This window comes from Aethalodelphis obliquidens, unplaced genomic scaffold (genome assembly GCF_003676395.1).
Source record: "Aethalodelphis obliquidens isolate GAN/ISIS:26980383/991018 unplaced genomic scaffold, ASM367639v1 scaffold31, whole genome shotgun sequence".
In the NCBI taxonomy this organism is placed as follows: domain Eukaryota; kingdom Metazoa; phylum Chordata; class Mammalia; order Artiodactyla; family Delphinidae; genus Aethalodelphis; species Aethalodelphis obliquidens.
In genome coordinates, this window is record NW_020837975.1 from 12,659,405 (window position 1) to 12,687,371 (window position 27,967).

The 27,967-nt window shown below is 52.0% G+C and overlaps 2 protein-coding genes across 3 annotated transcripts; one reads left to right on the forward strand and one right to left on the reverse strand.

Annotated features, from left to right (window-relative positions):
* Positions 1-5,285: 5,285 nt before the first annotated feature.
* Positions 5,286-16,095, reverse strand: UNC5CL (unc-5 family C-terminal like). The gene is made up of 9 exons (XM_027126804.1): positions 16,066-16,095; positions 11,588-12,033; positions 10,764-11,064; positions 9,768-10,030; positions 8,958-9,059; positions 8,631-8,698; positions 7,663-7,763; positions 7,398-7,511; positions 5,286-5,550 (listed from the first exon to the last, which is right to left on the reverse strand). Exons 2-9 carry the CDS (start codon positions 11,970-11,972, stop codon positions 5,328-5,330), a joined length of 1,557 nt encoding a protein of 518 aa, XP_026982605.1. The 5' UTR covers positions 11,973-12,033; positions 16,066-16,095; the 3' UTR covers positions 5,286-5,327.
* Positions 16,096-17,702: 1,607 nt separating this feature from the next.
* Positions 17,703-20,687, forward strand: TSPO2 (translocator protein 2). 2 transcript variants are annotated; one of them, XM_027126805.1, is made up of 4 exons: positions 17,703-18,099; positions 19,495-19,687; positions 20,037-20,178; positions 20,417-20,687. In XM_027126805.1, exons 2-4 carry the CDS (start codon positions 19,515-19,517, stop codon positions 20,615-20,617), a joined length of 516 nt encoding a protein of 171 aa, XP_026982606.1. In that variant the 5' UTR covers positions 17,703-18,099; positions 19,495-19,514; the 3' UTR covers positions 20,618-20,687. The 2 variants fall into 2 exon arrangements, with proteins under 2 accessions (XP_026982606.1, XP_026982607.1); XM_027126806.1 differs by lacking the exon at positions 17,703-18,099 and having other exon boundaries at positions 19,443-19,687.
* Positions 20,688-27,967: the final 7,280 nt, after the last annotated feature.

Consider the following 27,967-nt stretch of genomic DNA (forward strand, 5'->3'; position numbering starts at 1 on the left):
AAAAGAATATTCCCAGGCTTTTGAATTTCAAAGACCCATAAATTTATTTGTTTTGTTTTTTAACTTGGGAAGAGCAAAATAAACATAGGATCACTACCTTCTTATTTTGACAAGTAAGGGCATTTTAATAAAACTATCATCTCCATTACTATTCTTTCATAAGCTAATAGGCCCTTTTACACCAGCAAAGAAGAAAGGGTATGATCACAGAACAAAGGACAGTTTTTCCAGAGAAAGACTCATGGGCACATTGGATAGGGGTCTTAGCTGTACATGATAGATTCTCCCTCGAGCTGGTTTAAGCAGAAAGCAATATATTATGGAGTCTAGATAGTTCACAGAATCATTGGAAGGGCTAAAGGAATAAACTCTAAGTAGGTCTTCCAGTATTGAGTCCCCAAACCACACCACAGAACCACGCCACCGAGAAAGCTGCCACGTCAGGAAGGTGTAGCCACAGCTGCTGGTTCCTGGACCGCTTCCGTCCACTCCTCAAAACAGGCACCAGCCTCTTGCCCTGTTCAACTCCCCCCATTATTCAACGCCAAGTCAGAGTCCGACCTGAGTTCAGCTGACTGGAAGAACCTAAACACATCTAGGTCCCCATCTGCCAGAGAGTCTGGGAAATGTAGGTTTAGTTTTCAGCCTCTGCAGTACAGGAAGGCGAGTGGGGCTGGAGAAGGCAATGAGTAAATCAGTTCACTACTGCTGGTGAACTTTTGCTGTGTGCTCATGAAACGTGTCCAAGTCTGATCCTGGATTGTGCAGGGATCGGAGGGCTGTGTGCAGTTGTGCTTTATTGAGAAGATTCTGCAAGTCAGGGAATAGGGCTGACACCTGCTGAGGGCATTTTTCTCCCTGGAACCACAGCATTAACCACACCTTAGCTATGGTGGACATCTATCATATTCACAGCTGTCCATCACCTTTTGAGTAGTTTTTTCCATATTTGGGGATATCTGCAGGTAATGAGTCCCATCTTCCCAGTATTAAAGTCAGAATTCAAATTTCCAGACTCCCTTGCAGCTAGGATTCACCATGTGATCTGGGCTCTGACTCTCTGATGTTCTCCCCCTCCACTTGAGGTTTGATTCAGAAGTGGGTAGTATGAAAATGTGGGCAGTACCTGGAGCTTCCATTTCGGCCGACATGGATGACAGCAGAGGCCTCAGCTTTCAGAGGTGGTGGTGAGGTCTGGTTCCCAACTCAGAAGTGGCAGAGGTGGTGGCAGGAGGGTCTGCAGTAAAGTTGAGGTCCTGCTCTCCAGAGCCTGGTAGCGGCAGCCACAGTAATACCAGTTTCCCCCCCTGGGATGATGCTACCACACAGTTTAGGGCATCATTCTGGAAACTTTACCTCAGTCCTTTTTCTCAGCCCTCCAAATGATTCTTTATTCTTCAGGGTAAGATCTCCTGTCTGTAATCCCCAGCAAGAGTGGATTCTGTTGTCAGCAACTGAGAACCCACCTGATGTGCTGGGTGAGCCAGGAACACCTGACTCTAAATCCATGCCTCAGTACCACGCTGCCATCTGAGCCATTTCTGCAGCACAGAATGTCTGCCTGGGCCTCATCCCCTATTTCCTTCTTAAGTCAGGTGCAGAGAGGGATGGAAGGCAAGTGCTCTTCTCTGACTCCCACCATCCCAGGAGCTTCTAACAGAACAAGAATGCTCTTCTTCATTGAAGTTTTATAACCAACACTTTGTGCAGGGCAGGTGTTCAGTAAATGTTTGATGAATGAATAGGCGAGTATACTATAAAATTATACCCAACTGGGTCCATAATCCAGACTTGCACTGTCTGTCACGGTACCCACTAGCCAGACATGCTTACTGACCACTTAAAATGTGGCTAGTGCCACTGAAGGACTGAATTTTTATTTTATTTCAATTGATTTAAATTTTTTAATTCATACCTCATTTCATTTTTGGAAAACCTTCAGCTTGCTTAATTTGTGTATGTAAATGTACTTTTTCAGCTATAAATTTTATGAAGGCTAAGTACAGATCAAATATTTCCAATGAAAATTTAGCACATTTTTGATACAAATCGAGATGTGCTGTAATTGTAAAATACACACCAGATTCCAAATACTTTATGAAAAAAGAATGTAAAATATGCTATTAATAAGTTTTACATTGGTTACATGTGGAAATTATAATATTCTGGATATATTAGGTTAAGCAAAATATATCATAACCTGACTTCACCTGTTTCTTTTTACATTTTTTGATGTGACTACTAGAAACTGTAGGCTTCACTATGTGGCTTTCACTGTATTCTGATGGACAGCTTGGATCTGACATTGGCATGAATGTCACTCGCAGGCAGATGAGGTCCCAAGGACATGTGTTACCTCTGGGCACTGGAGCCTCTAACCTTGCAGACCTGGACACAACCTTTACTGTTCATTCTCCTCCCGGCTCTAAACACAACAGGTGGAAGTTTAGGCATGGGCTTCTGCAACATGCATAAGAGAAGTCACAAATTTGGTGTCCTTAGGGACCAGGGAGGTAACCTACTGGGGAAAGGGCTGGAGGTAAGGCCACAAGCAGTGACCAATTGCTCTATTTAAAGGCAATACACAAAGAAAACTCCCTAAGTGGATCATCTGTGTGCCATCTCTGCACAGGCCCATAAGACCAAAAGAGGCCCTTGGAGAGCCTTGAACATGGTCCCTTCATCCCAAAGTAGAGACTGAAGCCAGAAGGGAAAAGCCAGGCTAATTAGCACTACAGTCAGGGCTGCCCACTAAGTGTCCCAATGCCCCCGGAACACGCCATCTCTTGGCTTTAGGTGCTGGCAAATGTGTGCCAATCAGGTTTGATTTGAGAAAGGAAAGAACCACCTTACAGGCATCAGGGAGCTTGCCACCTACCTCAAGATATCCAAGACTTCCTTTCCCTGCACTGTGAGCCCATTCTGACGGATTAAGGTGGGGGGCAGAAGGTAGTCCCTCCCATCCTAGAACCCCCCTTCCTCCATGGCTTTTTTTGGCCGCGTTGGGTCTTCGCTGCTGCGTGCGGGCTTTCTCTAGTTGCAGCGAGCAGGGGTTACTCTTCGTTGCGGTGCACAGTTTTCTCACTGCGGTGGCTTCTCTTGTTGCAGAGCACGGGCTCTAGGCGCACGGGCTTCAGAAGTTGTGGCATGCGGGCTCAGTAGTTGTGGCGCACAGGCTAGTTGCTCCGCAGCATGTGGGATCTTCCCAGACCGGGGATCGAACTCATGTCCCCTACGTGGGCAGGCAGATTCTTAACCACTGCGCCACCAGGGAAGTCCCTCCTTCATGGCTTTTATTTACAATTCCAAAAGACTTGAAACTCTTAAAGTGATTTGTTCCAGGGTAGGGAGTAACACAAAATAAAGATGACTCTCGCTGGCATGGAAAGCAAGGAAGAGACAATAGGAGAAAAGGGGAAAACTGTACCAGACTCCAGGGGAGAATGATGCTCTTAGTAGTTCAATCTTGAGCCAAATGAAGAGGGAGAAGGCCAAGGTACCAGCCTGGAGGGACTGGCAGCCCCCGATGCGGTGGGAGGACTAACAGAGAATGGATGGGGTTAGGGGAAGAGGGGAGGGTGAGAGGGCCCCACCCTGAAGGCTTGCTTCTAACAGAAAGGGAAGAGAACCTCCCTGATTTACCACGCTGGAAGCACAATCTACAAAATGCTTCTCTCCAGCCGTCCCCCATCGGTACAATTTTACCACATAAAACCATTCATACCCACATTCAAATGTATCCGTCTGAGCAAAATACAGCTAGTAACAAAGAAAGGCAGTTTTCATATTTTATTGTACAATGTTGTCCATCATAGAAAAAGCTTTAATATTTTTAATTAAATACAGAAGAAATTGTTAGTGTTGCCAGAGAGATCATTTGTCTGCCCTTGAAAAAATTAACAACACCTGTTTGCAAACAAAAGGCTTGCTTAAATTGAGTCAAATCCTTTGTTCTCTTTTCAGGACCCAGCCTACTGATTTATCTTCTATACAGTGTTTAACAGGCAGTAGGTGCTGAATAAAGAGTTGACTGAATGGGACGTTCTTTAATCCCTATCCTCTATTTCCTGACCCTAAAGTGGATCTTGACTCATGGGGTAAAATCCCCACCCATCCATGCCTAGGGGAGACCGGTGCCTTTCAATAGCCTTTGATACTTAACCGTGGTTTAGAGACACTTACCTGAGGGAAATGACTGAGGATTTCAGAGAAAGAAAGAAACACACAAGGGCAGGTACAGCAAGTAGGTAGAGACAAAAAGATGCTAAGACAAAAAGATGCTAAGACATCTCATCTAAAAGAGAGACAGATTCAGGGATGGAGCCACTGCAGGGGCCAGCGACAGCAAAATGAAGTCAGAGAGACTTAAAACTCACACAGTTCAAGATAAAGAGATTAAAAGGTTAGACAACAATAATAATCTTGAAGTTTCTTTTCAGCTTTGATGTTTTATGACAGAGATAATGGCACAGAGAGAGGAAGACAAGGCAAGGATGGGAGGATAAAGAGACAAAGGAAGTCAAAGGAGACAGGTGGACAGCCAGCTATGACTGTCCATCTTTAGATCTGGCCTTGAACCCCTGTCCTGCTCTCACCTCACACCCAGCACGCTGGGCTCCTTGATGACTCAGCACCCCATGCTCACCGGGCTCCTACTGTAAGTCCAGTCACATCCCCGCCTTCCCCCACCTTAAGATCTCACTCTCTGTAAATCATTTCTCCTACATCCTCCATGATGGTTTCTCACTGCTCCAGCCCGTACTCAGCTCCCTCCCTTCCTAACTCCTAATGCAGGTGCAATTCATACCACATCCACATCCCCTAACCACAGGGCACGTGCTGCTGGTTTAGCGTTTGTCCTCAGCTCCTACGAGGGCATCTTGGTTCCCACAGGAGAACTGTGGTTTCCACAAGGCTCCAAACCCGACCTCATATATTCCAGGAGTCCCCATGATACCCAGTCCAGTGCCAGGTATCACTAAGTGCTCAGTGAATACTTGTGGACTAACCAGTCCCCAAGGAGTGCCAACAGGGCAGCCTAACAGTCCATTGGTCTATTAAATAGCTTCCCGGAGGCTGGCCACGCTGGGGCCATCTCCTGGGCTCCTGCGCCCCCTGCCGGCCAGGAAGGGATCTGCACGCAGGATGACGCGTGCCGAAAGGGTGGTCCTGACCCGAGGAGGCGTCTGGACTCGCGGTGGCCCCAGGCACCGTCCAAGGGTCCTGATGAGGTCGGTGGGCACAGCCAGGAACTGCAGCTGTTTTCTTCCTAGGTGTAGGGGTACATCCCGGTAGACAGAGCTCCACCCTGCCCCATAGCGGGGCTCTCAGAGCTTCTCATCCAGCTCCAGGCCCTGGTTCTCCTGGGCGACCCAGCAGACCCGGGGTGGGCTGCCGCTCTGCGTCCCCTTCAGGTAGTTCTGGATGACGGAGGCGCAGTCCAGCCGCTCCATGGTGGTCATGAGGTAGTGCAGCTCCTGTAGGCTGCCGTTCTGCTCCTCAAACAGCTCCAGGATGGCTGCCGCGGGGCTGCGCTGGCAGGACAGGAACCTGGCCGGGAACGTGCGGGGAGGAGGTGAGGGGGAGGAGGGGCTCTGCAGGGAGATCCACCCCCTCCCGCAGCTCTGGTCCTCATCCTGCTCTTAAGTGCCTTCCAGGACACTCTGGAATGGTGGGAGGGCCCAGGACTTGAAATCGGAGATAGCCCTGGCTCAAAGCCTACTCCCCTCTAGGCCTCAGTTTGCTCTTCTTACACGAGGGCTTGGGTGAGAGGACCTCTAAGCTCGCTTCCAGCTCTGATGTTCTGTGTTTGCCTTCTCAACCCCCCGCCCCCCGCCCAAACACACTCTCCCCTTCCCCCCATCCCAGGCCCCATCCTGCCCACCACTAAGGAAACAGTTGCTCCCAGGCAGGACCCTCCCCTGCTCAAAAACCTTCCAGAGTCTCTTTCACCTACTAACCAAGCCCCCTCCCCTGACTTTCTGGCTTACCCACCACTTGGCCTTGCCCTGTTTTTTCTGACCTCTTCTCTCTGCTCCCATCATGAAGCTTCCTTCTCACCTTAAACACACCTTCTCACCTTAAACACTTCCTTCTCACCTTAGACCCACCACCTCCTCTGCTCCTCCCCCAAAACAGGAAGGTGGATCCCCTACTTCCCCAGCACCTGTTTCTGAAGCACTCCTTCCCACCTCCCAGGTGGAGGAGACCATTCTGCATCCCTCAGTTCAGATTTCTGGTCATAGCTCCCACAAGTCTTTATTATTCTTTTTTATTTAATTGAGATATATAGTTGACCCTTGAACACCACCACTTTGAACTATGTGGGTCCACTTATATGTAGAGTTTTTCAACAGTAAATACTACACTGCTACATGGTCCCTGGTTGGTTGAATCTGTGGAGGCACAACCGTGGATATGGAGGGCCGACTATAAGTTATACTACGATTTTCGACTGCATGGAGGGTCACACCTCTAACTCCCACATTGTTCAGGGGTCAACTGTAATTGACATAAGTCTTCATTATTCTTGCTTCAGCCATTTCGTGTCTCTGTTTTCAACTTGCTATGCAATATGGGATACATACAGTAAGGTCAAAGGAGCACTTGCCTTGATTTTTTTTAAGCTCTCTGTATCCCTTACTAGAGGGTGACCTCCTTGGTTCTGGGACCATGTCTCATTCATCCTGTGTCCCAATGCTTAGCATAGTTTTTCCAGGACTTAGAAGGTGATTTTAAAGTCTACCCTATTTTCCAGATCCAGCTCTAGTCCCATCTCCTGGGCGAAGTCTTCCCTGACCACCGGTCATCCTCCGGGCGCTGAGGCTTAGCTCAGAATTGGTTTACTGATCTCTCTTGAGACCATGGCTGCGCTGTCCCCACTAGTGCCAGGCACTCAGCTACATGCTTTATACACATTATCCTATAGTCCGCCGTTCTGCCCCTCAGGGCACAGCATGTCAAGCACTCAGTATGTACCAATGACTTACATGTCAACCGATCCATTTTTGAATATTTATTGAACCAATATTTATGTATTGAACACCAGCCATGAGCCAGGCATCATTCTAGGTACCAAGAACAGTGATAAAATAGAAAGATGTCCAAAGCCTTCCTGTGGAATCCCTTTCACTTCCCCTGCTCCTCTCCCCTGGCCTCTTCCTCTCTCACCTGCCGTTTCCTCTCCTCTTTGTAGCCATGAGAACGAGGACTGCTCGGCCCAAACCAATGAGATCATTGTCAATGAAATCAACCCTGTTCTGAGAAATAGGGTGGGGAGTAGCCGCTCCCTGACTTTGAAGTCACTCTTGTGAATGGTCCAGTCTCCAAGGGGTCCTGAGAACACCCATCCCAGTCCACCCTCCCCCACCCACCTGTGCACACCTCATCCCTCTTACCGGATTTTCATACCACAGAGCCCCAGGTGGGAGGCCAGTCGTCGCCAGTCATTGCCAGTGATGCTGTTTGGCTCCAACAACATCTGCAGCCGCTCGAAGAGCTCTGGGGGCAGCCTGAGGCAGGGGGAAAGGGTGGCCTTGGAGGCGAGGCTCAAGAGACCCAGCCTGGTTCCACAGACACCTCAATGCCATGCTTGCCCTGCAAGCCCAGGGGCAGGAATCCCAAACATGCCCCGGGCAGCAGCTCAAGCAACCACCACCTCACCTGTTGCATGGGGGTGGCTGGGTCACAGCTGGTGGCGCTGTCCAGGATTCTTCCTCCGATGCCTGGAATCTGAGGATTTCCATGTACTTGGTCTCCAAGCCCTGAGCCAACAGAGGGGCAGGGAACACACTTAGGGATCATGGGACACCCCTCTGAACAAGAAGCTGGGGCACCCATCTCCATGCCTCGTGTCTCTCCTTCAGCCTGTCACCGGAGACACTTAACCAGGAGACACAGTCCCACCCCAATCAACACCCTCTACCCTCTGCTTCCCCAACCTCACAGCCTTCAGCCTTAAGTTTGCTCAGAGCTCTTTGGGACCTGGGACATGAAGACCAAACAAGGTACATCCTAAGACACCAGGAGAAGTCCTGGGTGGGGTCAAGGGCAGGGGAGGTCATCTAATAATAAAGACACTGAACTTGGGCATACATGCCCCCTTCCTCCATTCCTCCTCTCCTTGGTTCCTCCTCCCCAAGTGATACCCCTAAGGGTATCTGCCTACTCTCCAGTAAGATGCCACATGGTTCCCCAAAGACTCTCCAATCCTGATTTCTTCATGTCTTCCCTCGGGAGAGTGGGAGCTCTGACTCCCATCCCACCTACTCAAGGCCCCCTTCCTGGGTCACTCTCCACCTGAAGATACACAGCACCATCTCTCAGATGTAGACAATCTGTCCAGAAAGAAACCACTTCTCTTTGATGCCCAAGTTCCTCCAGGTTGGAAGAAAGGGTTCATGTAGGGTTTGGTTCTTTTACCCGCCTGCTAGATTCATCCAGGGATAGACAGGAGAGTCAAAGACGGAGGGTAACTTGGAGGCCAGGCAGTCCCTGCCCCTGGAAGAATGCCCTCCTCACCTGCTTTGTTATGTGATTAGAGCCATACTTCCTAGGCCCCAGACCCTCGCCCACTTTGCCCAGGACTCCCCCAGGGCCTGCCCTTCCTCTGCCCCTCAGCTCCAACTCACATCCTGGAAGGTGTGCATGGTGACAATGATCTCATTGGTCAGTGCTGAGCAGTCCTTGTTCTCATTGGCTACAAAGAGGAGACGTAGCAGGTGAGAGAGGAAAAGGCCCAGGAGAAGACAGCAGGAGAGCAAAAGGCACTCCAATGTAAGGCTTTGGAAATCTGAAGCAGATGCGTAGCCCCCCATCTTTCTCTCTGCAGAGATCTGCTGCGGCCCCTAACCTTTAGAGAGGGTCTGCAGGCATGGCCGAATGAGGAGCTGTAGGGCTCCAGGGTGACCAGGAGGGAGAGGAGAGGGCAGGAGGTAGACACGGGGCTCCTGGGCTACCTGCTTTTCTCCGGAAGCAGAAGGAGCGGAAGGGGCACTTTCCATGCCAGATGTGCAGATGGGGAACCAGCTGGCAACTGCTGTCGTCCACGTTCTCCCAACCTGGGGAGGGGGCAGAGAGACAGAGGGCCTCAAGAGGGGAGACTTCCACAAGGGCTTAAGGAGGTCACCCTGTGGCAGGCACTGTGCAGGGCGCTGAGGGGAGGGATGGGGAGGGAGCAAAGGCAGGAGGGTGACTCAAGTGGATGGGAGACCCCAGAGCCTGGGTGGGGACCCTGGGAGCGGTCCTACTTCTACCGGCACACAGACTCCTCCCCCCACCTCTCCACCCTCCCCTTCACCCCCCTCCCTCCCATCCATTAGCCCAGATGCAGCCACGCATGCGCCCCTGTCCGACACCCCACAAACACCCTTAGCCACCCTGTCAATTCCCGCAGCCGACCCACAAACGAACGAGGGAAGAGAAGACTGGGCCTCCCCCTCCGACACCAGCCCCATCCAGGTGGGACAAGAGAAGCCCCTCGCTCTCTCCCTGCCCCTGCTACTGCAACGCCTCTCCTCTCACCACCCACCTGACTCGGCTGGCCTCCCACGGAAGGACCGGGGCTCCGTGGGCAGCAGAGGGAGGAAGTGGGAAAGCCGGGGTCTCCAAGAGGCAGCAGCAAGAGCCAGAGGGCCCCCTTGAAGCTGCTGCCTGCCCAGGAATCTCAAAAAGAAATTCAACGCCCCAGGTTTCCACCACAGGGGAGGCGCAGACCCTTCCCTCCAACGGGCTCCCCGACGCGCCATGCCTGGCCCTGTCCCCCTCACCCTCGGAGATGTATTTGAGTTTCAGGTACTGGTCCCCTCGGGCCCCGGTGAAGTCGAAGAGCTGGCAGGGCCCACGCAGGCGCCCGCCGTGCGGCTGCTCATTGGTCACAGCCCACCGCAGGGCACAGGGCGTGTTGTTGAGGAAGTAGACGCGCAGCTGCAGGTGAGACTGCCCGGCGGCCAGCGGCGAGCAGAACACGGCCAGCTGCAGCCATTTCCGGGCTTCCCGGTGCACAGCGGCCTCCAGCACACAGGTGTAGAGGCTGCGGGGAGAGACGGTGGCAGGGACCGTGCACAGTGGGGCAAGGGAGGCTGGGAGACCAGCCCACCTTCCCCCGGGCTCCCACCGCACCAGGAGCCTCTGTGTGGGCTCCCAGGTGAGGAGAACATTCCAGGGCATGTAGGGAAGAACTGGGGCGGAGGGGTGAGCTAGGGGGAAGGAACGTGAGTCATGGCACAGCGACTGTCACTGGGTCCGGAGAAGAGCCAGCGTGGGAAAGAAGGACGCTGGGCTCAGGGCCACCCTGCATCGCCCTGCTCTGGTCAGTGGGTGGCAAGGAGACTGGGAGGCAGAGGGACCTAAGACCCTAGAGAGACATAGCTAAGGACAGGCGTGCCATGGGCTAGAGTCTCAGAGAACTGGAGGGGCGAAGTGCCCTAGACAGCTTGGGGACAGTCCTGAACTGGGGCACAGGGAAGAGACAGACAATTTTAGAGACAGAGGTGGAGATGGGACAGGCCCCATCTAGACACAGGACCAGGGTTGGGCCAGACCTAGACAGGCAGAGGGACCACGGTGGGACACACGGTCCTGGATGGGGTTGGAGCAAGATAAGCTGCCACAGGCACCAGGACAGAGGGACTGGGGAAGGACAGGGGGACACGGGGTTTGCAGGCCTTCTTGGACAGATAAAGGGGCAGTCCCCTACTGAGAGGTGAGGGTCAGGCAGACAGAGAAAGGGGGCAGGAAGTACAGGCTGACGGGCTGGTGCCTACCTGAAGTGGGAGAGGTGGATGCGACATTCATCCCGGGAGATGTGGTCTCCTGGCCGCCCCAGCGGCTTCCAGGCCTTGGCATCCAGCAGGGTCGTGTTGCTGCTGTAGGTACGGGCCTGACTGGGCTGCTGGGCACAGTGCTTGAAGGTGAGGGTGCAGGGCTTCAGGAAGGAGGCCCCATGGGGACCACACGCCACCACGGGGCTCACCAGCCCCTGGGCTCGGGACAGCGACGGGGCGTCTGACAGATCCCACACCAGGATCAGTGCCACCCGCTCCTGGCGGCCCACAGACACAGCACCTGGGGAGGGGGAGAGCTGAGATGGGCCCAGCAGGCAGGCACAGCCCTGCGGCAGAGGAGGCCAGGCCAGAGTGGGAGGGGAGGTGGGGCGGGAGCCCAGGAGCGGGCGTGCAGCAGGGCACGTGGAGAGGCAGTGCGGAAGGAGAACAAGGTGACTGTGACTGACTTGGGACGTGACCCTGAGCAAGTCGCCCCCTCCTCCAAGGGCTGCTGCCAGCTCACTCAGGGCCTTGTGTGAATTTGCAAAAGGTGCTCTTCCTCCAGACATTTTACTTCCCTTTATGGGAGAATCGTCATAACACACTGTTCACTAAAACAAGGCCCTTTACCTCCACCTGCCACAAAACTGTCATAAAAAATATGTAATGTATCCATCTTTGGAGTCAAAAACGTCATACTAAACATAGAAGCAATTTTCAAAATTATGAAGATGTCTCTGAATGGTGCTCCCTTGGAGTTGGTGCCCTTGTCCAATGGGCAATGTGAACAACTGTACACTAAGAAGGAAGCCGGGTGCCGTTACCTGGCGGGATGAGCAGGGAAATGCCCGTATCCTGGAGCATCAGGCAGCCACCGCGGTGGTCCACCTCTCGAGCCGAAAACACCAACAGCTTGTGCATCAGCTGTCGGATGACAGTCTGGCCTTGGGTGGGTGTGTGCAGTTCCTGGTAGAAGGCGGCCATCTCCTGCAGCGAGGCCGGGGGTGCCTCCCCGGAGGACTCACTTTCAGGTAGGGGAGTGGGATGGGACGCTGGCTCCTCTTGGCTTTCCAGCTTCCAGCAGGCGCCCAGCAGCCGGCGGGGGCAGCGCCATTGAAGGCACTGGGCCAGAAGGACAGCACTTGCCACTGGAACCCCCACCAGCAGTAGGAACTGGGCGAGTTGGAAGGAACCCTCATAGGAGCACATCCGCCTGGTCACTTGATGCTGCCAGTTCCCCTGCACCCCTGTGCCAGCCGAGGCCAAGGGCCTGGGGGAAAAGGAGGTCAGTGTCAGGTAAGCCTTTTCAAGGTCGTGGAGGCTAAGACTTGACTTCTAAGCGGCTGCAATGAGGGATCAAATTGTCTTCATCCCAGTGCACCCATGCACCTCAGTCAGATCAATTTCTTTAACAGAAATTAAAGAAATTAATTTCTTTAGTAATTTCTCTCCCTCTCTCCCTTCCTTAAGAAACTGCCAGGCTCCCCATGACCTAGTACATCAAATTTCTCTCTCATGAGACAGAAAGAGCTTGGGTTTGGAGTTAGAGAATGTGAGTCACCTTGGTCACTGCCTGAGTGAGCTTGTCCTATTGCTTAATGTGCTTCAGTTTCCTCATCTGTCAAAACAGCTCCCTGGATCTACATAGGCTGACATAGGAAAATCTTAAAGTAGAAAAGCAAGTCACAAACAGCTAGAGATCCTCTGATCTCATTAATGTAAACAACAAAACTATATACAGCTGTAGCTACCTATTTATGGGTGTATAGATGTCAATGATAGAGAAAGGTCTGGAGCAGTGCTCTGTAATAAAACTATAACGTGAGCCACAGATGTGGCTTTCTTTTTAAACTTTCTAGGGGCCACATTAAAAAAGTAAAAAGAAGAGCTTCCCTGGTGGCGCAGTGGTTGAGAGTCTGCCTGCCGATGCAGGGGACATGGGTTCGTGCCCCGGTCCGGGAAGATCCCAAATGCCGCGGAGCGGCTGGGCCCGTGAGCCATGGCCGCTGAGCCTGCGCGTCCGGAGCCTGTGCTCCGCGGGAGAGGCCACAACAGTGAGAGGCCCGCGTACCGCAAAAAAAAAAAAAAAAAGTAAAAAGAAACAGGAGAAATTCATTTTGATAATATATTTTATGTTACCCAATATATTCAAAATATTATCATGTCAACAGGTAATCAGTATAAAATTACTGGGATAGTTCACATTCTGTTTTCTTACTAAGTCTTCGAAATCCATGTGTACTTTACACTCACAGCACATCGCAATTGGGATTCTCTTTACTTCAAGGACTCAGTAGCCACGTGTACTAGTGATTCCCGCCTTGGACGTGCAGGTCCGGGAGGACACACCCCAAACTATTGCCATTGGTCATTACTGAAGGATGAAAAATTAGGGGACTGGAAGGTGTGAAAGAGGACATTCTATTTTCTTAAACTCTTTTTTCTGTACTCTTTGAATCCCCCCACCAAGCGTGTCTGTATATTAACTTTGTAATTCTTTTTAAAAACGAATAAAAGTGAAAAAAAAAAAACCCAGCCTCTCAGAGTGATGGTGAAGATGGCATGAGATCATGTGGAAATCATTCTGTAGATGATAAAACCCTGTCCAAATATGTTTGTTTATTTATGCCCCTCCTTTTGCCAGAAAAGTTGGAGCGTAGTTCACAGGGATATGTGAAATACAAGAGTAACAAAAGTTAAAAGTGGAAGCAAAAAGAGAAAGAAAACCAAAGGTGGGGGCCTCCAGTGAGGCTCACCCGGTTCCCAGCATCAGACTGGGGCCTTCCAGCAACTTTCCCGTGAAGATGTCAGCTCTTCCCCAGGCCCTCTGGGATCCACTGCCTCCCCCTCCTACTTTCCCTCTTCCTCCCTTAACTTCCAACCTCCCCACCCTCCGGCAAGACCAGGCTCCTCACAGCACATTAATTCTAGCCTCTGGCCTTTGGTCCTGCTGTTCTCTGTTTCATGCTCTCCTCACCTGCCTCATCTACCTGCCTGGACCCCTCCTGCTCAGGAGTAACTGCCACCCACCTTCCCGGCCCCCATTCACCAGCCCTTGACAGTCTCGCCCTCTGAAATCTCTCACTGCTGCCTCCCACCATACTAAGTAACTCTTTTTTTTTCGCGGTACGCGAGTCTCTCACTGTTGTGGCCTCTCCCGTTGCGGAGCACAGGCTCCGGACGCGCAGGCTCAGCGGCCATGGCTCACGGGCCCAGCCGCTCCGCGGCATGTGGGATCTTCCCGGACCGGGGCACGAACCCATGTTCCCTGCATCGGCAGGCGGACTCTCAACCACTGCACCACCAGGGAAGCCCCTAAGTAACTCTTGACCATATGCTGTCACGTGTGGCTTTCCCACTCAAATGAACAATTTCTGAGCACCAGCTGTGGACCAGGAACTGTGGGAAGTTCAGTCCTGCCAACAATGATGTCTTATTTGGCTCTCACGGAGCTTCTGAGGGCATGGGGTTCATTTACTCCGAGGCTGAGTTCTGTGAGACACCATATCCTCCTTCAAAGTCCCCAGGGTTCCCATGGTTGATTCACTAGGATCTGCACTAGTGAATCATCCCTTCACTTATGCCACCCACCAGGAGCTGAGGCTTTGCCCCACACCCCTTGGTCCTTCCTTGCCCAACTTCTTCCTTCCTTCTCAGGACCCATGAAACCTAAGCCCCCTTCCCATCTCCCCCGCCAATCCCCAACAGGGGTCACAGCTCCTCTGTATCGTCAGGATGGAGCACTGAGGCGGGATCTGTTTCCCCCATGTCCTCATTGAAAATGTAGATGAGAAGGGAAGGCGTGGCATTGCTCCCTTGGCCTTAGCATGCAACCCTGCAGACTGTGCCCCTGGCTGGGGACACAAGTGAAGTAAGTGAGCCGGTGACGCCTGAATCTGGTGGGGATGGGGGTCGGAGCCACAGACTTCCCTTTACGTCCCATCCAATCCTTTCGGTCCTTCCATAGTAAAGACAATTGGAATTATAACTGTAGTAATAATAGCTAACGTTCACGGAGATTTGCTGAGCCAGTGCGTTAAAGCGCTCTGCGTGGCCTAGCTCATTTGATCCTCACAGCAACTTTATGAGCTAGCTTTTATTTTTATCTCCATTTCCCAGATAAGGAAACCAAGTTTTCTCCCCCAGGGAGGACAGAGGGTAGATTATTAAGCTGCAACTGAAAGCAGAAGGGAAGAATGAGCAAAGATGACAAGAGCTTCCAGAAACACTCCCTTTCTCTCCCTGCCCCTTCTTTTTCCCCAGGGTCTCTTCATTTCCACTTCTAGAGGAAATGAAGTTGGAAGAGAAAGAAACAAAAATAAATACAAGGAAAAATAAACATAAGGAACTAAAGGCACATCCTTGGTGCTACAACGAGTGATGCTTCCCCCCACCCGCTGCCCACCAAGGCACCAGCCGCAGGGGACGGGCTACCTATTGGGAAAGAAAGGAGGGGCTTGCCCTATTTCTACAGCAACAACCTTTCCAGGGCTTCCAAAGACCAGAGTCCAAATCCCCTCCACCCCATTGGGTGGCCAGAAGAGTTCCCTTGCCCAACCTTCCAATCTGGAGGGCCTCTCACAGGGGCCCATTCATTACCTAGCCAGAAGCAGGTTAACTCCTCCCCCAGCTCAGCCCCCTTCTCCCAGGCTGACAGCTCTCCAGGCTGCGTTGGCCCTCACTCCATTCTCCCCTTTGCCCCAGGAAGGGGAAGGGTCCCAAATCTATTAGCACAGCAACTAGGTAAATGCCAACGGAAGCCTCCCAACCCCATGGCTGACCCTTTATTACCCAGGCCTCTGGTTTGTCTTGCCCCAGACCCTTGATCATGCTGGGTAGCACTTCCCCAAGATGAGGGTCTTTTAGGATGCTGCCATCACTTGTCCCTAGGGAGTTGCCTCCTCCAGCACAAGGATCCAGGCTCCTGCTGCAAAGCTCTGCTCATATCCTTTAAGGAAACTCTCAACCCTTCTCCCACGTCACTGGTTCTTATTGTGTCTACTCCTTGAAAGATCTCCAGTTACTGAAGTACATAAAAGGTACCAGGATGCATGCGTCCAAACCTAAGTCATGGGCAGCATTCATGAGCATAGTTTATATTTCCATAGTGCCTCCCCTTGGTCCTCACACCCACTGGGCAGTGGCCCTCTCCCAAGCCCCTTCCACCTCTCCTCCTCCAGCACAGTGTCTCCACACTCCGCCAGGCCCAGCTCAGCTGGGCCTGGCTCCTCCCCTGAGCCCCAGGTGGCCCCATCGCAACACTCACCCCACCCCCAGCTGCCCCAGAGGGTGTTCACATTACCGTGTAGGTGCTCCCAGAGGCTGCCGGCTTGTCCAGGAACAGTAGTTCCTTCTCTGAGAAACAGAGAGGTCAGCCAGACCCCGTCGCCAAGCCAGCAGGCAAGTGCAGGTGGGCGGGGAGTCCAGGCAGGAGTGACCTGGCACTTCCGTTTCCCGTCAAAGTCCTGCCTCTCAGCTGCCCTAAGGAGGGGTGGGGAGTCTGTCCCTGTCTATTGGCAAAGTCCAGCCAAGGTGAGGGAGGATCGCAGGAGTCCGTGGACTAGGTCTAGGACTAGGTCTAGGACTAGTAGTCTAGGTCTGGAAGGGAGGGGACAGAGGGAGACAACCTGGGTACAGGTGAGACCTCTCTAGAGTGCCCTCTGCTGGTCAGTGGCTGTCCCCCACCAGAGACTTAAAACGGAACAAGGTAAGAGGAACCCTAACCAGGGCTCCTCAAACTGTAACGTGCACGAACCGCCTGAGCAACCTTGTTAGAATGCAGGTTCTGATCCCGTTGGTCTGGGGCGGGGCCAAAGGTTCTACATCTTAGAAGCCCCCAGGTGATGCCATTGCGGCCTGTCCAGGGGGCTTAGACAATACCTAGTTCTACACCCTTCCTGCACAGATATGACCCACAGCTGCTGGCGGCACTGGGGCACAGCCATATCTGCTCCCTACCCGGTGCCCTTTCCACTGCCCACAGGGATGCTGCCACTTGGGGGAGAGTTGAACTTCAGGCCGTTTGCCAGCCTGGTCCTTCCTTTGACACTCTGCCCCTGGAATGAAAGCTCCCTGTGCAGAAGGATGTTTTTTCAGCCATTTGCTCTGTATCCTTAGCTCTCAGTACAGCCCGATCCAAAGTAGGTGTTCAATAAAGACTCGAATGAATGAATGGGCCAGCTGAGAGAAAAGGGGAGGCATTTTGAATCCAGACTGCCAACACTGAAACCAGTGACCCACCTGCTGGCTGTGTAATCATAGGCTAGTTTCTCAACCCCTCTGAGCCTCACTCCCCTTGTCTATCAAATGCACATAATAATATTTACTTTGCGAGGGATAATGATGGTCATTACTGAGCTAATAAATACAAAGTGCACACCGTGAAATGGTTACTCAGCAAGTGGTAACTTGTCCCTGTGCTCTGGCCTCCTGCAGCGGAGGTCACTCCTCCAGGCCCGAAGTGATCGTCTACCATGGAAAATAAGTAACTGCTGCTGCTTTCGTCTTAGTTAATGATTCTCTAGCCTCTTGTCCCGGACTGCACCCCCTTCCCCTGGGCTGCCTTCCCCAGGAGGAGGGGATAAACACCTCCCAGGGGTGCCCAGGTCTGCAACGTGGAAAGATGGGGCAAAGGAGTGGTGGAGAGCAGCCAGCCTGGGGAGAGGACCTCATGTCTAAAGGGCAAGCAAGGAAGAGGTGCTCAGAACTTTGACAGGAATGAAGAGCAGACGTGTTGGACTTTGCTGGACAAAGCTCTGTCTGAGTCACACAGGAGGTTGGCTGCCTTTTCCCCTGAGTCATGAGGTTCTAGGGGTTTGTGAAACAACTGTCAAGCTCAGCTCCAAGCCAACTAGCAGACAATAGCTAGGGGCTGTGTCCATGTCTCATGAGATCATTTCTGAAGCTGGTGCTTGCCTCACTGGGGACAGCCCCAGTTACAGCCCCAGTTCCGGGGAAATCTGAGGGTCCCCACCACCGCCACGGACACAAAGCTGGTTCATGGGATGCAGTGACTACAGGCATGAGTAGCCTGGCAGCCTGGGGCTCAGCCGTCGCAAGAGGTCCGGGTCTCACAGCACCAACACCTCAACAGTTCTATCAAGGGGACTTCTCCAGAGGCCGGGTCTAGCAGACCAGGGCCTGCCCTGCTGAGACGAACGCTTCCGGGCCATGCAGGCAGCAGCCTGGACTCCCCAGCCAGTGTCACCACCCTTGTCACTGGAGAAGGGCAGGCCAGCTAGGAGCCCCCCTCCACCCTCCTCCCATCCCCAAGCCTCCTCTGCCCTCCACACATCTTACATCCCCGGCACTCCGTCTGCGAGGTATGCTGCCTGAGGTAAGGAGAACACAGGCCTGGGAATAAATAAAGGGGCGCCAGGAGTGGGGAGGACAGGAAAAAGGGAAGGGGGGTCGGGGGGACCTCCAACACTGGGTAGAAAAGTAGAAAACACAGACATAGAGACACAGGAAGGCAGAAGGTGAAGAAATGGACAGTGAAAAGCAGAGAAAGAGAAATAGAAAGACGCAGAGGCAGACAGGGTGGTTCTCCCTGTCTCCAGAACCTCCAGGACATGTTCATGGACCCTTGACAGGAAAGGATGGAGTAGGCAGTCACTCCGGACACTGAGAATAACCACATTTTTTTTCCTTCTAATCCTGTCAATCATGGGGTGGAGGCTGAAATATCACGGGCTAATGAGAAGCATGGTATTGGGTGGGGGCCTTGGTTGGAGGAGGGTCTGTGCATCATCCCACATGCAAAGGACATGCAAAGCTACATGCAAATGAGTATGGCAGTGTTTTAATCAAAGACCAAGCGGTGGTTTCCTTGAGAAGTCAGGCCACAAAAAAATCTGGGTGGTTGTGTTTGTGGCCCCGACCCTCTGGAAGCAGAGGGATGGAGGGGGAACCTCCCCCAGCTCCTGAAGGGAAGATGAGAACTTTGGAGAAAGGAATCTACAGTGTCACTCGGCTGAGTTTGCATTTGGGCGGGAGCTCAGGCAGGGTGGGCCCCTGGGGTTTGCTGGTCTGGTACAGCGAGATAAGCCCGGGGCAGTTGGGCAGGCCAGTTCTGGACTAGAAAAGACCCCCAAGGATCTCTGGCTCCTGCCTTCCAAATGTGGTTCTTCCAGGTTGGTTATGTCAGCTTGGTTGAGTTCAGTCTGAGACACTGTGCCCATCGAGGGACTGCTATGTACCTGGCCAAGTGCCACCCACTGAGAGAGGCAGAAAAGACGGGCCTACCTGGACCTGAGATCCAGGAGCCAGACACACGCTGGGGGAGAGGAGTCCTTCACTGAGAAGCAGTTATCAATACTAGACAGTACACTCCCAGTGCCAAATAAGCAGTGTGGAGAAAGAAAGTCCATGGAGGGTGGAAAAGGGGGAAGGCAGTGTGGGCCCAGAGGAGGAGGGTGTTTGCTCACCCAGTGGGGCTTCTATGAAACATAAAGACGCACAGGCAGACAGGGTGGTTCTCCCTGTCTCCAGCACCTCCAGGACATGTTCATGGACACTTGACAGGAAAGGATGGTGTAGGCAGTCACTCCGGACACTGAGAATAACCACATTTTTTTTTCTGTCTAATCCTGTCAGTCATAGGGAGGAGGCCCAGGACAGGCCTATGAGGGGCCCAGGCCAGGGAAGAGTGGCAGGTAGGAGGAGACAGACGGGCAGACACGGGGAAAGGACTAGGAGAAGGCCACCGTCAGTGTGTTCTCTCCCTCCCCAGGCTGTACCTCCTCAAGGAGAATGTGGCCTCAAGGGGCCGCCTTTGTGGCCCTGCCCCTCCTGGGGCCCACCCTGGTCTGGCTGCTCACCCATCATTGGATGTCTGGCTGGTGTGACAGCCTGAGAAAGCTGCCCTGGTGCCCATCCCACAGAGTCTTGTTGCTGGTGTGGACAGCCATCTACTCTATCACGGGGTGAGTGTCTGTTTCTCATGCCCTGGGGTGGGAACAAGTCTCCTATCCCTGAACTGCTGCCGTACACTGACTTCTAAAGGGATGGTACCTCGTCTTGCCTCTTCTGGGGTGTCCCCTCTGTGCCTGCCTCGGGTTCCAACCCCTCCCTCTTCCTCTACCCTCTCCCAGTATCCCCATCCCTTCCCCCCCCCCCCCCCCCCCCGCCCCCAAATGATGCCTAGATCCACTTACCCCGATTTCAGCCCATAAGGATTCCCTCTTGGTAACCAAAAGGCCCTAAGCCAGAGGGCTTTCTCCTTTTACCACAGAACACCCTCCTCTGAGCGTTTCTGCCACCATCTCTCCACAGATATGCCTCCTACCTTGTGTGGAAGGACCTGGGAGGGGGCTTTGGGCGACCCCTGGCCCTGCCCCTCGGCCTCTATGCTGTGCAGCTCGCCATCAGCTGGACTGTCCTGATTCTCTTGTTCACAGCCCACACCCCCGGTCTGGTAAGGTGCCAGTGCTCAGCAGTGGAATAGGGTAGGGGAAGATGAGGCCACCAGGCCCCAGAAGCTGATAGCACAGCAGGTCAATCAGGTGTGGGCAGGTAACGGTTGGGCAGACTTCTCTGAGCTTCTGTGGCATGCACAGAGCGCTGGGAACTTGGCTCGCTAGGTCCAGGGTGCTGCAGAAAGGTCGAGGGCCGGTTCCCAGGGCAGCCTGCCTGACCGCCCTGCCCCTGCCCAGGCCCTGCTGCACCTGCTGCTGCTGTTCGGGCTGGTGGTGAGCACGGCACTGATCTGGCACCCCATCAACAAGCTGGCTTCCCTGCTCCTGCTGCCCTACCTGGCCTGGCTCACCATGGTTTCTTCCATCACCTATCGCCTGTGGAGGGACAGCCTTTGTCCAGAACACCAGCCCCAGCCCACATGGGAGAAGAGTGACTGAGGCAGGGGGCAGGGGAGAGGGAGAGGGACAGGGTGGGGATAGAGGAGACCTCAGGCAGGGCTGTGGAGCTAGGGTGGGGATGGGGGAGGGGGGGAGGGGGGAGGGCTTGATGAGTCCCTGAAGGTGACTCGCTCCAATGTGGCCACTGTCCTGGGTCCCCTGGTGCCACTTTCCATTAGGATTCAGAGACATGGGAAAGGAGGGAAATTTATTTCACACTTAATATAAAATAATAAATTCTGTATTAATAAGAATTAATTTAGTAGTATCAATAAATAAAATCCTAACTATCTTTGAGGGTATGATGTGAAATGTATACTTGAGTGTATGAGGTCCAGGGCTGCAGGGTGGGAATAGACGTGTCTGTACATCTGTGTGCATGTGCACATGTGAATGAAGGTGTGAGCGCACGTGTGGGAAGAGTGGGCACACCATTTCCGCTCACATGCCCTCACAAACCTGACCCCAAAATTTAGGACTCGGATTTTTTTTAACAGATTTTTTTTTTTGGTCACACTGCAAGGCTTGTGGGATCTTAGTTCCCCAACCAGGGATCGAACCCTAGGCCCCTGGCACAGAAAGTGGCAAGTCCTAACCACTAGACCGCCAGGGAATTCCCAGGACTTAAATTTTTAATTACCTGAAAAGTAAAGTGTTTTTGAAAAGTTACAGAATATCAAAACCAAAAAGTAGATAAAGTAAAAAGGATACCAATTATACTTGTCAAGCTATATATTATATTGATTATATATTTTGTATTATGTATCATATATAAATATAAATATATATTATGTATCACATATAAAATATTATATAGTCTACAGTATATAAATTTTATTTAATTAATTTATTTTAATTACTATTAAATATTAATTTTTAATTAATTAATTTAATAAATTGATTTTAATTAATTAATTATTAATTTCACTAATAACAGTATCATAGTATATATTATGGTTCTATGATATATTATACATTATATTTGTCATATTAAGACCTTCTGTCATTATCTCTGATAAGATTATAGATCTTTTTTATTTTTGTTTTCATATACTCATACTATTAGTTTTTTACATCAATTAATTATTATTGTAATAAGAAAAAATGTTGAAAAAGGAGAGCTGTAAGCCTCGGTGCTGGCTGGTGAATTCAGAAGGAGCTTCTTGTCCAGCCTTCTCTCTTACTTCTCTTTCTAAACTTTCTTATTGGCTTTTTTTATTTTCCTCGCTTCCCTCCTCTTGTTTTCCTCTCCTCTTGTCTGAAAGCCCTGATGGTGGCAAGAAGTGACTGCCCCGGGGCTGGCTCCCCAAATCTTAAACAAGGTCAGCTGGAAGACCCAGGCGCCTTGCGGAAGGAGCTTTTAAAAATACCAACCAGACTCTCTAGGGAGGGGCTTGGGCATCAGTGTTTTTAAAACTGCCAGGAACCCCTCATGTGCAACCCACTTGAGAAACACTGCTGAGGGTGTCCCAGAGCCATCTGGGAGCTTATTAAAAATGCGTATTCCTCGGACCTCACCCAAGACCTAGGAATCAGAACTTTGCGGGTGGGCTCCAGGCATCTTTAGATTTAACAAGCTCCCAGCACTTCAGTCAGCTGCTCGGTGAAATCTCAGAGCTCCAGGCATGGATGGTCTTTCAGGGCCTTTTTTGCTTTGACAACCTTTGGTTCTGTGAGCTGAGTTCTGGGTCTGGAACCAAGGACCACACAGCGGGAACAGACAGAGGACATCATCATTTGAGAAGGAGACTGGCTGTTCCTGGAGCTCACCAAGCGAGGACAAGCGAGAAGGAATCTGCAATCTCCCCGCCTCCACTAAGGGTGTGTTCTGCCCAACTGGGCACATCGGTCACCGGCGTTCCTGGAGGGCACACACAGTGTCCCACCCACCTCTGTGTCCCCAGCTCCAGAGCAGCACAGAGAAGGTGTTCATACATCTATGTTGATTGGTTGATTGAATAAATGAACACATGATCCCATTAAAAGACAATGCTGACCAGCACCCCACCAACACCTACACCCCACTCTGGACCAATTGAAAAAGCCTCTCTCTTGGGGGAGGGAAAGGCATTAATAGTTGTTGAAATTTCTCAGGTGGTTCTAATGTGCGGGCAGATTGAGAACAGCTGCCGTGGGGCGTTGCTTCTCAAAGTGCGGCCCAGTGATCTCCTGGGGCTCTTGTTGATGGCCTGGACTCCAGCCTGGCTCCAGACTCCCGGAATCAGATCAACTTGAGGAATGCGGGCCATAAGGTACGGTGGTTTGCAGTTCCAGCCTTGGAGACAGACCGACTTGGGCTCGGATATTGACCCTGTCAGTAACTGGTAACTGGGTACAACTTACTTCACTGTGCTTCATTTTCCTCATCTGTAAAATGGGGACCTCAGAGAATTTGGGGTAAGAGTAAACGTGTCTGGCACAGAGGAGGTGCTCAATAAATGTTAGCTGTCCTAGGAGGGGACCCCGGGAGGCCACCTGTTTAATGAGCACCCATGGTTCTGATTCACACTGCAATGGGGACCCACCCTGCTCTGAGACCCCGGAAGTACTTCCCAGACTTCCTAAGGGCCGGGAGAGTAAGTGACTTTCCCCGCAGGTCTGTGGGCCAGCCTGACCAGTGTTACACACACAAAATGATGGGCTCTTTTTCTTACACATTCACGTGGATTTTGACTTCCCCTCAATCAGATTTTTTAAAGCTTTCAGTTAAATTGATAACTCCATTGATCCAGGTAACTGTTTTAAATTTATAAATGTAATCTGTAAATACTGATCCAGGACAGGCTCGGGAGCCACACTGCATGGGTTCTCATCCTAGTTCCACTTAAACAAGTCTACACCCAGAAGTATTTGTCATTGTCATTACCATCACCATCTCATGTAGGCATTGCAGATACTTGCTACCACATTTTATTCATGTTGCCAACTAATTCTAGAAATTAAACTGGCCCTCCGAGAGGATGCACCATGCCTGTCACGTGACTGTGACCTCCGCAGGGCAAGCTGATACCACAAGTCCAGGGGTCCAGATGCCTCTAGTTTTGGATATTGGCCCTAGAAGGAAGCTTGATTTGGGCAGTGTCCCAAGCCCTGGGATAGCATGACTGCCCGGCACAGCTTCCTGGCTTTGTGCAAAAACAGCTGGAAAGGGCAGGATCTCCAACCCCAAACTCATAACCTCTGACCCCAAAGTCATCCTTAAAATCCCCCTCAGCCCCAGCTCCTTGGTTCCTGAGTGGGAGCCTCTAACCCTCCAGCCTCCCCACCTGCCTGGCCTCTTGCCCTTCCTCTACCCCGCCTCCCAGTTCTGAGCCCGGTCTGGAGCACACACTGCCCTCGGCCCCTCCTCTCTTGTTACCTAGAGTTGTGCCCTAATCGAATCGGAGCTGCCTTCTCTCTTTGCCAGATGTGTCCCGGGATTCTACCATCCAAATCACGTGTGTGTGCTTCTGTGTCCTTGGGCAGTGTTTTTCCATTTGCCTCTGAGTGGGCACCTGGTGTCTGAATATGATTCACTCGGTGGGTAGGGGAGAGGCAAGGCCTTCACCAGTGTCTGGAGAGGTGGGGAGCAGCTCCAGGTGAAAAAACAACCCCAGGAGGCAGTGTGATGTCTCATTCTACTGTATCCTAGTTCCCTCTCTTCTCCCCTGATCCCTTCATTCTTCTTCCTTTTGCCAATGTCTGCAGAATGGGGATACATAGGGGCAGGTGAGGTGGGGCAGAACGGTAGGTGTATGTCCAGTGGATAAACGTCGGTCGGCTGGGCTGGGAGGCGGGCAGAGTGCAGGAAGTGTTTTCTCTGTGCATCTCTGGTCCCTCCTACCTACGGGCAGGTAGAGGTGATGCCCTAGTGGAGGCGTAACTGTCAGGCCCGGGCCAGGGCTCCAAAGTCTTTTTTCCCTTGTGGTTGCCACCATCCATTCTATTTCCTGGGGTTTCCCTGCACTCCAAGCCCAGTTTCAGAGTCTTCCCAGAGATCCCTTTTCCCGTTGTTCCAGAAAACAAGCACAAGACCCTTTTGTTTTAAAGACTTATTGCTGATCCTCGTCAGTGACGAACTAGTTACCCATCCAAACAAAGCCTGACTTTGGGGGGATCCACTCAGATCTGGCACCCCTGCCACTTCCATCCTCAAGCAGAGTCCACCGAGGCCCCTCCCCCCTACCTAGATTTCAAGGACCCTTCATAACAGAGGTCCCCTCTTCTGGCGTGGGAGTTAAGAGAAGCCCTCTTTGTCACGCCAGGAGCCTCAGTGGTATCTAGTCAACCCCATTTGTCCCCCTAGTGTCTATACCTCTGAGGTCCGTCAGCCTGCCCAGAAATGATCTGCTCAGAGGAGCACCCGAAAAAGCCCCTCCCCCCCACCTTCACCTACCCCAACACATTTCTAAGGGCTGAAAGTCTCCTCTCAAACGTTGATTGTTAAGTTTATCGCTTTCTCCCAGTAGGTTCTTCAAACACCCTTTCAAAGGGGGACACTATTAGTCACCTTAATGGGCATGATTCTTATCAGATCGCTCTCCTCAAAGACTCAAAGCGCCAGCCGCGGGAGCCAGGCAGCGCCAGGAGTGGCCACTGCAATGGAAGACCGCGCGGTGACCAGGAATAAAGTCCCAGGTGTCACCATTTTCCCCAGGGCGGTGTGTCCTGCATGGCCAGCCAACCGTGATGACCCGCACAGGAGGAGACTGGAAACTCCCGCCGGCCCTGTGACCCTAGAGCCTCCTCCCTTCCTGGCCTCAGACTCTGGAGGCCCTTGGCCCCCATCCCACACCCTGCCAGGGCTCTTGGACACCCCTGTGTTTATGTCAACAGAGCGGTTGCTAGCAGGGTCAGGCTCCTGCCCGCCAGGGCTGTGCCTGGTGCCCGTGGCCCGTTGTTGTGTTCCTCGTCTTGGCAGTGACCGAGGGGCGGGCACGCCAGGGCTGGGTCTCTGGGGCAACGCATTGTTGGGGTCCCAGCTGTCCCTGCACATAAAGCACCCACTCTGTCAACGGGCTCGCAAGGTATCTTCCTTCGCAGAGTGAGAACGTAAACCTTCCCCTGGTGAGGCCGCTATTTTCCTCCAGCCCACCAGCCCACCCCGGCCTCTCTACCCCCTTCCCCGTGACGGCAACTCGGCAGCCCGCCGAGACCCAAGGAATAGCCGTGCCTGACCCTGTCTCCTCCTCTCAGCCACCTCCTAGAACCTTGGAATATTTTCTGAAATGACCGTGGGAAATGGGGCAGGGAGAGGCAGGCCGCAGCCTACCCTGGGCCTAACCCAGCTCCTCCCAGACACAGAGAGGGGCTGGGGCCTACGGAGACAGATTGGGAGAATTCCCTTTTGGGTTTCCATCCCCACTCACCCGCTGTCTGGTGCTAATTGCTTCCAGAGCCCAATCTCCCTGCAAGAACTCCTTCTGCCCCTAGTCCCCTTCTTGCCCCTCCTCCCTCAGAGCCTGGCCTCAGGGGTCCTGGTAGCAGTAGGGACTCAATGGTAAGGGAGTTAAGACTCTGGAACCACAAAGCTCTGCTCTCACTAGCTATGTGACTTTGGGGGCAAGTCACTTAACCTCTCTGATCTCAATTTCTTCACCAATAAAATGAGAATAATCATAGTACCTACTCCAACATCCTTATGAGGAGTAAATGAGTTCATTTACGTGACCTGCTTAGAGCCATGTCAAGCCCCAGGGAGGGTTGGGCCCGTGTCAGCTCTCATGTTACTGAATTCCAGGCAGCATAACCCAGTGGGAAAAGCATGGAACTCGGAGGCTGACAGACTTGGGTTCAAATCCCAGCACTCCACTGACCCCACTGAAATAAATAGATACCTTATTTCCCAGTTTCCTCTTCTGCAAAAGGGGTGTATTGATAGAAATGTACCCAGCAGTGTTAACATGGGGCGGTGGGGGGGAAATGCCTGCACTAAAAAGAGTATAGTGGCAGCTGCAGGAGCAGGAATCCGGCTCCTGGCACCTGATCCCACAGATTAGCTACTGCGCTCTGGGGCCAGCAGGGGAGACTGGACTGACTTGGAAAGGAGAGCCACGGACCAGGCAGGAATTTGTGCCCCCAAGAGATGCCATAAATAGTCAGAGGGAGTCAGAGGGCCTCCAGGGAAGGAGGGTTGGAAAGGAGCAGTGGAAAAGGAAACTGTCAGTCATCAGTCCAGGGAGCGTCCAGGGCACTCTCCCAAATGTCAAAGGTAAAAGTGTATGGATGTGGTAGGAGTAAGTGGTCACATCTTCAGAGAGGACCAGCTTGCGGACCATCTCCCAACATCACTCAGAGTCAGAAAATTTCCACACTGTTCATCTCCACCCTGCAGGTCTTCAGGAGCCAGCCCTGCTTCCTCATTTTCATCCCTTTACCATCCTGGAATAGAGAGCAATAACTCAGCCTGCATCGCAGGTGGGAACACTGAGGCCCACCCAGAGATGCTAAGTGATTTGGCCAAGATCACACAGTGAATCAAGGATTGAGTTGTGGATATGAACATGGATTTTTTTTTTTTTTTTTTTTACTCCCAATCTAGGGTATACACTACAGCCAAAATATAAGAACCTGTCCTCAGGGAGGAAGTCTTCCCCACGAGGGAACAGTGAGCTGAAAGGATCCCTTCTCCCCACTTTCCTCCCTGCAAGACATTTTACTCTTCCTCAGTTGATCCAAGCATATCACTGTAGCTGCAACCGGGATGCTTTAAAGATGTATTCATCAGAACTAGCTGGGTGCAGCCCTGGAAATAAGAAGGTAGGCTCAGAAGACCTGGACTTAAATCTTTGTGTGATCTTATACAAATCACCTTTCTGAGCTGCAGGGCCCTGACCTGCAAAATGAACACAATAATACACACCCGCGTGAGACTGGCATGAGGACCAAAGGCGATAATGAGAGGCTGAGTGCCTGAATGACCCCAAATGCTATAAAAGCTGGGAGCTGCTCCTGGGGAGGCAGCACCTTATTCCTCTCTGGATTCTTGGTGTTTACTACAGTAGTGCCTGGCATGTAGGAGCCCTAGATAAATGTTGATAAAAAAAAAGAACAAAGTAAACTCTTTGCATTTAAATCATGTATGTTTGTGTGATGATAATAATAATGTGTGTTTGCTATTTATCAGTTATCACTGCCTTTCTTTGTGGACACAGGCACTACTACGGCTACCCTGTGCTTTACATCACTGGAAAAATGACTGAATTAAAAAAAAATAACTTCTGGATAAGAATGCTTTTAGTAATAAGCCTAATAGGTAGGGTGACCATATAGTTCACCTATACTGGGGCACTTTGGGAGTGAAAGGGAAGGCAGTAGTAATTATGCCTGGACAACAGATATAAACTATGATTATCCTGGGCAAACCAAAAT

What these genes read in the sequence shown, in the direction of transcription:
- UNC5CL (XM_027126804.1), bottom strand. Translation starts at nt 11,972, where the DNA reads ATGTGCTCCTATGAGGGTTCCTTCCAACTCGCCCAGTTCCTACTGCTG. An exon ending in ACTCAAATACATCTCCGAGG is followed by an intron (nt 9,060 to 9,767) that starts GTGAGGGGGACA and finishes CCCCCTCCCCAG; the next exon opens with GTTGGGAGAACGTGGACGAC. An exon ending in CTGCTTCCGGAGAAAAGCAG is followed by an intron (nt 8,699 to 8,957) that starts GTAGCCCAGGAG and finishes TCCTCTTTGTAG; the next exon opens with CCAATGAGAACAAGGACTGC.
- TSPO2 (XM_027126805.1), top strand. Translation starts at nt 19,515, where the DNA reads ATGTGGCCTCAAGGGGCCGCCTTTGTGGCCCTGCCCCTCCTGGGGCCC. An exon ending in GCCATCTACTCTATCACGGG is followed by an intron (nt 19,688 to 20,036) that starts GTGAGTGTCTGT and finishes ATCTCTCCACAG; the next exon opens with ATATGCCTCCTACCTTGTGT. An exon ending in CAGCCCACACCCCCGGTCTG is followed by an intron (nt 20,179 to 20,416) that starts GTAAGGTGCCAG and finishes GCCCCTGCCCAG; the next exon opens with GCCCTGCTGCACCTGCTGCT.